General features: G+C 38.0%; 1 protein-coding gene across 1 annotated transcript in view; it reads right to left on the reverse strand.

Moving 5' to 3' along the window:
* dachb (dachshund b) overlaps positions 1–12,216 on the reverse strand; it is a 113,855-nt gene that overhangs the window by 11,296 nt on the left and 90,343 nt on the right. Inside the window, exons 5-9 of the mRNA XM_067580528.1 lie at positions 11,296–11,465; positions 10,132–10,237; positions 8,394–8,468; positions 1,038–1,138; positions 57–204 (exon numbers count right to left, since the gene is read on the reverse strand). Coding sequence (XP_067436629.1) covers positions 57–204; positions 1,038–1,138; positions 8,394–8,468; positions 10,132–10,237; positions 11,296–11,465 — 600 coding nt within the window. The remainder of the gene's footprint in view (positions 1–56; positions 205–1,037; positions 1,139–8,393; positions 8,469–10,131; positions 10,238–11,295; positions 11,466–12,216) is intronic.

Below are 12,216 nucleotides of genomic sequence, written 5' to 3' on the forward strand. Positions count from 1 at the left end.
AAGGGGGAAATGTCTTCCCGTGGTTGTCGTTTTTATTTTTTTTCTTTCTGTCAAACCTCTGCTCTGTAGTTCGGAGGTGAGCTGTCGTTCCAGACTCTCCCTCATCTCTCTTTCTCTGTAGAGCTCCATCTTCAGTTCCCTCTTCTCCGCCTGGATCTGTTTGTCCTGGACCCGGGCGTTCTCCACCGCCACCTTCAACAGGCCCTGAGGAGAGCAAACAAACAAATCTGTCACATATTTACCGGGATTATCTGGATGTATTTTGGTCGGATTGATTACTTGGGTCGCTCAAGTGGGTTTAAACAGACTAATTCATATAATGAAAGTATAAATAGCATAAAGGCTACAATCAACTTCAATGGTTCTTGTAATAATTTGACATTTTTCATTAATTATCATGCTCTGACTTTGTGTAATTCATACATTTCCATTATTTTTTTTTCCTACAAGACTCATTAGTTGTTGTCTTACACAGATATTGATGTTAGAGCTGCAACCAACAATTTATAACTTTATAATTAACTCTTTATTTTCCTTATTAATTAATCATTTGGTATATAAAATGCCAGAAAGCAAAGGTGATGTCATCAAATTGTCTTATTTGTTTGACCAAAATCCAAATATATTCAATTTACTATCAAATAAGACTAAGAACAGCAGCAAATCTTCATAAAATCTTGGCTGGAACATGGAAATATTTGGCATTTTGCTTTAAAAATTACAATAATTGATTATTAAAATAGTTACAGATTATTTTTTTGTCCAACAATTAATCAAATAATCATTGCAGCTCTAATCATCTTACATGAAACATGTTAAAACAAGAGAACTCTGCTCATATCACCATCATACAGATGGTCACACTTATCAATTACCTATTGTAATGTATTAGTGATGTATTGTACCCTTTAATAACCCTTAATGATTAATTATGACCTGTAATAAACCTTTCTAAACCCCATATACTGTCTTTTCAGGCAACAAACATCACAACAACTTGTGTAAACAGTAACAATAACAGCAGGATGGTACTGTACCTGTATGTTGGTGAGCAGGGTCTCCACTGACGACAGACCGTCAGCGAATAGGAACGGAGCGGGGAAGCCGGGGGGCAGGGCCTGTCCCAGCGAAGACTCTTCTGTGAAGAACAAAAAAAATACAACTTTCAATAATCAAGTTCAAATTTATTCTGGATTTTGAGTTAATTTGTTTTTGTTTAAGTTATTTTCTGATTTTAAAATAAAAAGTTGTGTTTTGTAATTTGCTTGTATGAAAAATGCTCTACAAATAAAAAAATACTACTCAAACAAACATGAAACAACTTCAGAGTCCGTGAGCTCAAAAATCTGCCTTCGAAGTTTTCTTCAGCAGATCAGAAAATGAGAAAAGATGAGAAGAAATTTAGCTGATCAAAAGCATCAAATGTTTGCTAATTGTTAGCATGAAGCAAAGCTAAGATAATTAGCCTCAATCAGAGGTTTTGGTGTCTTTGTTCTCACTTAAAGGAAAAGTTCAACATATTGGAAATCATGTTGTTGAGAGTTAGATGAGAAGATTGATACCATTCTTATGTCAGTCTGTTTAATGTGAAGCTAATGCTAGCAGTCAGTTAGCTTAGCATAAAGACAGGTTAAAAAATATATATATATATTCTGTCTGATTAACACATTAAATCCTGTTTAATCAGTACAAAATCCAAAATTGTGGTTTTATGGGGGATTATATGCTGGACTGTTTCTGTGGCTGGGAGCAGTGACCTCCCCCTGATTCCTTATGCTAAGCTAAGCTAAGCTAAGCTAACGGTCTCCTGACTGTAGCTTCATATTTAACGTGCAGATATGAGAGCGATATCAATCTACTAACTCTGGGCAAGAAAGTGAATAAGTATTTCTCAAAATACAGATTTCTTTTTATTTTATACTAACTTCCTGGAAATTTTCTGAGTAATTTGCAGGTATAAAACAATTAATTTTTAGGGACATTTTACAGAAAGGCTGCAATTTGGTACAAATTATAAGAAAAACTGAAAAAAGTGTAAAGTTAGTTTAGTTGGTAAGTGAGTAACGCTGTATTTTACAGAGATGTGTAATTTGGTAGTATATGGGAAACGCACTAATTATAGAGTTTTTAAGAAAGACCCAGTTGTTCAAGTGTGAATATTTTCTGGTTTCTTTCGTCTTCTATGACGGTAAACAAAATACCTTCTGAGTTTTTGACAGTTGGTAGGGTCGTCATCTTGGGCTTTGGGAAACAATGATTGACATTTTTCACCATTTTATGACATTTTATACCAAACAAACAATCAATTAATTGAGTAAATAATTGACAGATTAATAGATGATGAAAATGATCGTTACTTGCAGCCCTAGAGCCAGTTAAAAATTTAATTTAAGAGTGTAATTTATTAAATCTTCTTAGAAAATTAATGATTATGAACCCAAATATGATGAGTGGGCATTTACCAACTAAACCAACTTAACACTGTCTGTTTTTATTATAATTTGCACCACCGTTACTGTAAAAATCTCCTAAAAATTTACCATAAAATACCTGCAAATTACACAAAAAACTTCAAGGAAACGTGTATAAAATAAAGCATTAAAATCTCTGCGTACATCTTTAAAAAGCCACTTGTTCAATATACATACATGATAATAATAATAATAATTGTTCATGAGTTTATCTTTTTGATTTTTATTAAGAAATACATGTTTGAGAGATGGCGGGTTTCCGTCAGAGATACGATGTCACGAGCTTTGAGTGAAGTTTATGAAATGTTGATGTTTACTAAGGTGTAAAAGGCAACGAAGCGGCATCAGAGAAATCAATTACACCAAACATACACACACACACGCACATACAGAGGTTGTTAGTATTCAGACAATCATGTGAGGTACTAATTGGCAAGGATTAAAGACATCCTTGGTGTGTGTGTGTGTGTGTGTGTATATATGTGTGTGTGTGTGTGTTCATTGTAAGTGCGTCACAGTGTCTGCTCAGCCCTTAATGCCTAACACACTGACAACTGGGTTAACTCTGCTGTGAAATTAACGCTGATTAAGATGCACTCTAACACACACACACACACACACACACACACACACACACACACCATCTCTATCCCCCCTATCTGCCACTTCATCCATACATCCCCTCCGCTCCACCTTTCCCCTTCTTTCTTCATCACTTTCTCCTCCACTTCTACTCTTGTCTCTCCCTCATCTTCATCTTTCGAACCTTTTCTCCTTTCTCTGTCACTCATCTTTCCTTCTTTCCGTGTCCATCTCGGCTTTTTCCTCTCAGGTCTTCCTTTCTTTACGTCTTTCTATCTGTCTGCCTTTCTTTCTCTTTTCATCTTTCTCTCAGTCTGTCTTTGTCTTTTCGTCTGTCTGTCTCTCTTTTGTTCTTCCTGTCTTTCTTTTGTCGTTCTGTCCATCTCGGCTCCTTCCTCTCATTTCCTATTTCTGATTTGTCTTTCTTTCACTCTTTCATCCTTTCTGTTCGTCTTTCGTTCTTTGTCTTTTCATCTCTCTGTCTTTCTTTATTGTTCTGTCTTTGTGTTTTTCTTTCTTTCTTTCTGTTATTTTCATCTGTTTTTCTTTCCGTCTTGGTCTTTTTTCCATCTTTAATTCTGTCTTTCTTTGTCTCTTATGCCTTCCTTCCTTCCTTTACTTAATTTCCCCTAATTATTTCCTCAAGTTTTCTTTCCTTCTTAAGTCGAGTTCATTTTTTTTCAACCCAAAAGTACAAATTTGCGTCAAACAGCTTTTGTCACTGCTTCATCCTTCTGTCTATTCTTTTATTCTCTGTTTTCCTTATTGTCTTTCTCCCCCTTCGTTCTCCCCTCGTTTCTACTCCGTCAAACCAACCTCTCGCTTTCTCTGTATGTGTTGAAAGCTTTTTGAACATTTCATCTAATTTTGCTGATGAAATGTCATGTTTGGCCGAAAAAGATTAAACGATTCCTAATAGAATGGAGAGAGAGAGAGAGAGAGAGAGAGCGGTGGATGAGGGGGATGAAGGACAAACTGTAAAAGACGACATGATGGAGAGGAGAAAATATGAGGAAAAAAAAAATAAAGTGGAGAGGGGAAAGAAGAATATAGAGAGAAGGAAGGGAGGGTTTAAAAGGATTAAAAAAAAAAAAAAAAAAGGGAAGAGACGGGCGTTTGTATAAAAAGAGGAGAGGATTACAGAAATGCCGGAGGGGAGGAGTAGAGTGAAAACAGGAAGGGTGAACACTGCTGTTCATGTTGGATCAATGTTGGATCAATGTTTCACCTTAATAACCAGAACGGAGCGTTTTACTGTACTTTGATACGTCGTTTTAGAGGCTTTTTGGAGTGTTTTTGACTCGATTAACGCTCATTAATCCATTTTATGATTCAGTTATAGTATTAAAAACATCAGAATATCTGAATAGAGTTTGGCATCAATCATCAAAAACTAAACTTAAGGTCTTTTTAACTTTGAAAGCTTCCGCTGAACTCAAATTTGACTTCAACCTCGGTTTAATTTTTGCACTATTAGACATGCACCACAGCCTGGAGACAGTCTGCTATTTAAAAAACACAGGAAAAAAAAGCCCAAATGGCCAAGGATATGACACACAGTAAGGTCATTTTCTATCACAAACACAAGTTTAGTTTATTATGTAATTCTGCTTCAGTAATTGCTGCAATATAACTTCCAGATGGAGGGAGAACATTTGGTTATCTGCTATTTTCCCCTGAGAAGGGCAGTAAACACTCTGTGTCTGAGTGGCTTTTAAAAGTTTCCTAGTTATCAACATGTTTTTAATTTGTACTACAATATTTCATGAGAAGTCTACGATCGTGGACTGAACTGTAGTTTTCTCTTTGAAGGGTTTGTTTTTTTTGCCTTTATTGGATTGTGGGCAACGAAGAGGCAGACAGGAAACAAGAGGAGAGAGAGAGAGAGAGAAAGATGACACGCAACAAAGATCCCTGACTGGAACTGAACCAGGGACATTGCGGTTATGTTACGTTACGAGGCAGCTGGATTCGCGAGATCACGTGAGAATCCTTCTCGTCGGGTTTCAAGTTATGCACTTGTGTCCAAACCACAGTGGTTCAAACCAATCGGCGTCCTGTGAGGAACCACTGGCAGCTACAGGCGGGGTTTAGGTGTGACGACAAGGTTTGATAACGACAATGGCGGCTCCTAAAGAGGTTAGCATAGATGCTGCTATCAGTTATATAACTACTACTATATAAGTTCCTCAGACGGCGGCTTGTTGTTGTGTTTCCTCTTCGGCGTTCTCCTACTACGTCATATTGTTTCATTGATCTGATTGGTTGAAGTTAGCCGTGATGGACAGATGATTCATCCAATCACCTGCCAAGTATTAACAGTACCAAGGACGACTTCTCCTGGGCGGGCGGCTGTGGCTCAGGAGGTAGAGCGGGTCGTCCACTAATCAGAAGATTGGCGGTTTTGATTCCCGGCTCCTCCAGTCCACATGCCGATGTGTCCTTGGGCAAGATACTTAACCCCAAATTGCTCCATCAGTGTATGAATGGTTAGTTTCCTCTGATGGGCAGGTTGGGACCTTGCATGGTAGCCTCTGTACCCATTCAGCATATGAATGGGTGAATGAGTGGTCGGAAGACTAGAAAGGCGCTGTACAAGTACAGTCCATTTACCATTCTTGGATTAACCATTGGACTCTGTTTTCTTTGATGTTTTGATTACACAATTGTGAAAGCTCTTCAGTTTCTTGGAAGTCCTGGTACAGAAACAATTTGTACAAATACTCAACGGCACATAATTCAGTCGTCACTGTCATCTTTTGACCAAACTACGTGTCAAAGGTCTTCAAGAAACCCCCACCAGACCCAAAACAGCTTTCTTTTCCAGATTCCCAGTGTGCCTCAGCTCTGGGTCCAAATACTTGCCCTTTGTCTATTACTTATCCTGTATTTATGTCTCTGTGTATCTAATGAGCGCTGCTACAAAATGTTTGTAAGACTGCCATGAAAGAAAGTCTCTTATTTTCTTCCAGCTATGAGAGTCCTTAATGCTTCACGTTCATGGATATTTACTGGGATTGCAGGTAAAAGGTGGTCACGAGCAGCAGATGTTGACCTACACAACGGGGTGCACTCCCACTTCTGACATCAATAGGGAGTTAAAAGACAAAACATCGCAGCGGAGCGCTTCCTTGTTGTTGAGAAACATAAGGTGCATAAATATATGTGCAAGTTTTTAGACTCAAAAGCAACACACGCTGTGTTTTACAAGCCAGACTGCATGCAAAAAATCAGAAAAGCAACTGTAGATTTAAACATTTTCTCGACCTGTTTGCAGTTTTATTCCTTCATAGATCCCATTGACACACCTTTGTCTAACTTAACTATAACAGTGGAAGTAATTTCATCCAGATAAACTACAAAAGAACAAACTAGTGATTATTTTCTTGATTAATCAATTAGTTATTTGGTCTATTAAATCTGAAAAAATGGTGAAAAATGTTACTATCATAGAAGACTAAAGAAACTAGAAAATATTCACATTTGAGAAGATTGAGAATCAGAGAATTTGGATGTTTTTATCTTAAAAAATGACTCAAAATAGTTGGCAACTAATAGATTAATTGACTAATCGTCCAAAGACAAGTGAAACCAAGCGTAATGTGGAAATAAACTGCAAAAGTTTACCTAATATAATATTAAAATCTAATCTAAAGCCCCTTTTCACACATGCAGTCTGTCCCTGAAATGTTCAGGAACATTTCCTGCATGAGGTCATGTGTGAATGGGATCAGGGATCAATATTCAGGGAAATCTGTTCTGCCAGTTTCCACCTTAAGACCTGGTAGCATTTCAGGGAAAATACCAGTACGACTGTGTTGTGAATGAAAGCAGTAACATTGCAGGGACAAACACGTAAAGGGTTACGTCCGTCTGATGAAAGACGCTTTCATGAAGAGCGAGCGAACCGATCACAAGACTTGACGTGTGGGTGACGTACTGTGAGATGGGCGATGCTCGGTTTCCAACATGGCGGCTGCGTCACAAACTTTCTCATATTACAGCTAAACACTAAAATATGTTTGTGGAAACATTTGAGGTGAGAAACAGAATCTTGATTTGTATTTGATCAGCTCTGCCTAGTTTGAAAGTTTGATCTGAGCTTCGTGAGTTTCTCCTTCTTCTTCTATTGAGTTTTATGGCGGTTGGTGTCCATAAGTGTTGCATTACCGCCATCTGCTGGACTGTCCCTTGCACCATCTGTTGCAGCATTGTCATGTTATGTGTGAAAAGGCGCAAGACGGAAATGTTCCTGAACGTAACTGCAAATCACCAGCAGCAGGAAAGAGGCTTAATAAGTAGCAACAAGAGCATTTAGCTGCAGTATGATTGTGTTTTCTAACTCCACACGCAGCTGAAACATATTGCAAATCACAAATGAAAATGTTATCGACTCTCATTTAAAGAAGACAACACCTGGTGCGCAGCTGTTAATACAAATATGTCCTTTTTTCCAGGGGTCACGTCGTGGTGACGGGTTAAAGTAAGGCCACCGCATCCCACCTTAAAACAAAACATCATCTCGTTTTTTTTAAGATTCAAGTGGAAGTCAGTGACATTTGACACTTTGACTCCTTTTGATAAAGGAAACATTCCCTCTGCCGCTCCTGCTGATGTCCGCGGCGGAGCCTCGGGAGTATGAAAGCAGCGGAAACGAAGGGGAGAAGGTGAAGAATTAGATAAAAACAGAATGTGTTAGTTATAAGAATGGAAAACACAGCTAGAGGGAAGATAGAGAGACGGAGGGAGGAGAGGCCCCGCATGCTTTTAGTGTGTGACCTCTTGACCCCTTTTAGCCATGCTTCCTTCACTTAGCCCCCCCCCCTCCTCCTCTACCTCCCTCCATCATCCTTCTCTCTCTATCTCCTTCTCTCTCTCTCTCATTCGTCTGATTGATGGCTCGGAGACAGGTGATCAATAGGAGCTGCAGAACATCCTGACGCTTCTGTTTCTCTGTTTGTGTGCATGTGTGTCAGTGCATTTGTCTCTGCATGTGTGCACGTTTAGCCACTGCTTCTTTGTGTGTGTGTGTGTGTGTGTGTGTGTGTGTGTGTGTGTGTGTGTGTGTGTGCGTGTGTGTGTAGATACAGTAGATGAGGAAAGCCCATCCAGGAGAGGACAATTTGTCAGTTGTCAAAAGAAAATGGGTGAGGGTTTAGATTAAGGTGCGTAATGGAATATCTCCACTTATACAAATGTGTGTGTGTGTGTGTGTGTGTGTGTGTCCTCTTTTGTCAGCAGTAAACAGGCAAAAGCATCCATGTGCCTGTGCATTTATGAGAACGCCTTTCTCTCTCTGTGTGTGTGTGTGTGTGTGTGTGTGTGTGTGTGTGGTCCAACCTTTGTCCTTTGTTATTTTCTTGATGGGTGCAGCAGGGTTGGTCAGTGCAACATCTGCATCAGCTGACACCAGTCCTGAAGAAAGAAAGAAAAACACAGTCAGTCAGTGTGTGTGTGTGCGTGTGTGTGTGTGTCTGCATGAACACACAGTATGTCTGCGTTACAATTACTCGTTTACAACAATTTTGTAAAGAAAAAATGCTGCAGCTTCTTATATACTGACTGTAAGTAACCGGGTTAGTCGGTTTTCTACAAATACCTGATGTCTTAACTGTCATGTGAACAAGAAACCTGGTTTCTGTAATCTGTGTAGAGGATTAGAGAGGCCTGGTTTCCCCAGGTAGATTTCAGAATCATCTTTATTATTTATCTCTCCTGGAGAAAGCAGATTTCTCTGCCATGTATACATGTGTAACCGGGTTTGTAGCGGAGCAGCTGGATGAGAGGAGAGAACGTTTCACACAGAGAGATTCATCCTAATATTTAAAATAAGTTTGACTAAAACTGAAACGAGCACAAAGTAGCCTGTTGAAGTCAAAATAAATCAGTTTCTACTTCCACATTTGACTATTTATTAAATTCAGACACTTTCACGCTGTCAGAAAAAGCTCCACTCTGTCTGTTTGCCTTATTGCAGAAAGCAGCGTCGTCTATCACTAATAGAGTTAAAATCAGTAAACTGCACATCCAGAAATCTGGTTACTGATCTGCTGCATGTATATCTGTATACGCAGCTCAACAGTTACCAGGTTACTATCGTGCATGTAAACGAGTTCCCTGATTACCGACGTAGTCTGGTTTTCTCTGAGTAACCTGCTTCCTTAAGTGCACTTTAAACACACTGAATGACAGTAAAATCAACATCTTTGGGTTGTGGAACATTTCAGGACTTCATCTTGACCTTTGAGAAACAGCAGTGCACATTTTTCACAAATGACCAAATCAATAATAATAATAATAGTTAAATAATAATAGTTAATTACAGCCTATATTTGCATACATGTATCTGTGTGTGTAGTATCAACTGTATCTTTATGCACAGGTAGGTGTATGTATTTAAGTGTTGTTATATTGATGTATATATTAGGGCTGCAACTAGTGATTATTCTCATTATCGATTAATCTGCCAATTATTTTCTCAAGTAGTCAATTAATCGTTTAGGCTGTGAAATAAAAACTGAAAAAAATATTGAAGAAATGACATTAACAGTTTCTCAGAAGCCGTGGTGATGTCTTCCTTTGTCTGACTAACAGTCTAAAATGTTAACATATCCAATTAATTATAATATCTTAACTTAATCAATTTAATTCAATTAAATAATTTCATTAATTAAGTCATATAACAAGGAAAAACAGCAAATCTTCACATTTGAGAAGCTGGAATCATCAATTGTTTGACATTTTTACTTGAAGAATGACTGAAATGATTAAATGATTATCAAAATAGTTAATTATCTGGCGACTGACAAATCAATTAATATATAGATGTGTGTTTATGTGTGTGTGTGTGTGTGTGTGTGTGTGTGTGTGTGTGTGTGTGTGTACATGCACAGTAGTATTGATATGTGTGTCTAATTTATCTGTCCAGCTGTGTGTATGTGTGCATGTAAGAGTGTATCTACAGTATATTTCTATCTATTCCATCTATCTATTCCATTTTATTGTCATATTGATCTGGGTATGCAGTTTGTGTGTTTGTTGTGTGTGTGTGTGTGTGTGTGTGTGTGTGTGTGTGTACCCAGTCTTTCGGGCGAGCTGGAGGCCGAGCTGCTGGGCTGTGACTGCAGAGGAGTGTTGGTCTCATCGATAGACGGAGAGAGAGAGGGACTGTCACACACTCTTTCCTAGAGAGAGAGAGAGAGACAATTTGAGCTCTTACTATGGTTACTATGGGTTACCAATCACTGCCATTGATTAAAGAGTAGACACTGCCATGTTGGAAGTGTAACATCAAAACAAATACATAACCCTGTGTATAGAACATGTCATAGAAGCAATATGATTTTTTTTTTGTGTTTTGACCATCGTTATCCTGAACTTGTGTAATTTTCCTTTAAATCATCCAGTTGAGACTGGTGAGTAAGTTCTGGTCCAAATAGTCTAAAATATGTTTTCCTTGTCTTATCACTTTATTGAAAATGTTATGAGGTTAGGAAAAGATGTGAAGTTAAGAAAAAAAACAACCACAATCCTAAAAGTGAGATTTCACTCGACCGAGTAAGAAATCTTAATGTTTTCTAAAGACGGACTGCAACATGACTGCAAAATAACATACAGAACGTGTCAACAATGTGATGAAAAGTCTCTATTATACTAGAGATTAAAAGTCTATAAAGTACTCTGTATAATAGTCTACTGTAGAAGAAATGTCTATAATTCCTGTGTCTTCTCAGTCATTGTAGAACAAAGCATATTTTTGTGAATTTAAGAAAACCTAATAGTGTATCGTAATTGACATATTGTTAAAGTATTTAAAAAAATATTTTCTTTTTCTGTGATCAACATTGATCTTCCTAGTGTTTCCTGGACTAAAGCCACATCTGGGGCAGTTATCTTAAATATCTATGCTTAAAATATCTATATAGAATATCAACATATCTAGAACAATAAAGCCAACGGCAATAAAACTTGTACATACTTCTTCATTCAAGAGGCTTCTATAACTGACTTTTTTATCTCATTAAGTCTTTAATTTTTGTTAGCAGTCCTCTAATATGATGGCACAGCCAAGGTGATTATTGGTAAACACAGAAAAACCCCAAATTGTTCCTTGAAAACCTTTTTATATAGAAAAGTATAGTGAAAGTTCTTCTGAAGGAGTTCCTCAGGGAACCTACTGGGATCCTCTATAGTTCCCATTTTAATAAAACACCTAAAGTTTGTTTTACTTTGTTTTTCCTACCTTTATGACAGGCGCGCGGTGTACATGAGTGTGTATCTGCTGAGCTGCGGCGGCCATGTTGGCGATGGTGTTGAGGTGGTTCATCTGTGACATCGCCATGGCTACGGACGCAGGCGGCAACCCCATGGGCAGCAGAGGATGGGGCATCATCATGAAGGGCAGGTCCAACCCTGAGAGACAGAGAGGAAGAGGAGGAGGAGGAGGAGAGGGTGAGCTGATATTTTTAAAATGCCATCATAATTTCAGCTTTGTGTTTAAATATCTGTCAGCGAACCGTTATATATATATTATCTACTGTGATTATCGGAGGACACCGTGAACACAGAGCAGCTCCTGCCTCCATCAGCGGTTTTATTTTGTTTAGCCACATGTGGTTTGTAAGAGCCCAGTAAAACTTTTATTATGTTCTGTGTGTGTTTACAAATTTATCTGCCTTTCAAGAATGAATTTTACTGTTAACACCCAGCAGATAACACTTACAATAAAGTTCATACGGGGAAAAAAAAAAATCATGAATTTTCAAAATATGACTGGGCGCACAGACACTGAGCTCCATTTAGTGATTGAACTGTATTAAACTTTGAACAATCTGCTTTTGTTTACAGTGTTTAAACTGTTTTTGATGTTATTTCTTATGCAGAGTCCAACAAAGCTGCAACATTCAGTAAAATTTAACTATATTTTGGCACTAATAGTATGGTTACAGGAAATTTTCAAGATTATCGTAATATTTTTACCTATACGCTAATTGTAGTGAGAAAATTTGATAAGTGCACATCCCTATTTGTGTTTACATGTTGCATATTCCTAAATTAATGCAGTTAATCTAACTATAACAAGGCAAATCTGGGATCAGGAATTATTCCAGCATAGAAAAACTACAAAGACACAGTGAGTGAAGTGGGTAAACTGGAGCCCAGC

The sequence above is a fragment of the Thunnus thynnus genome, chromosome 22, assembly GCF_963924715.1.
Source record: "Thunnus thynnus chromosome 22, fThuThy2.1, whole genome shotgun sequence".
Classification (NCBI taxonomy): Eukaryota; Metazoa; Chordata; class Actinopteri; order Scombriformes; family Scombridae; genus Thunnus; species Thunnus thynnus.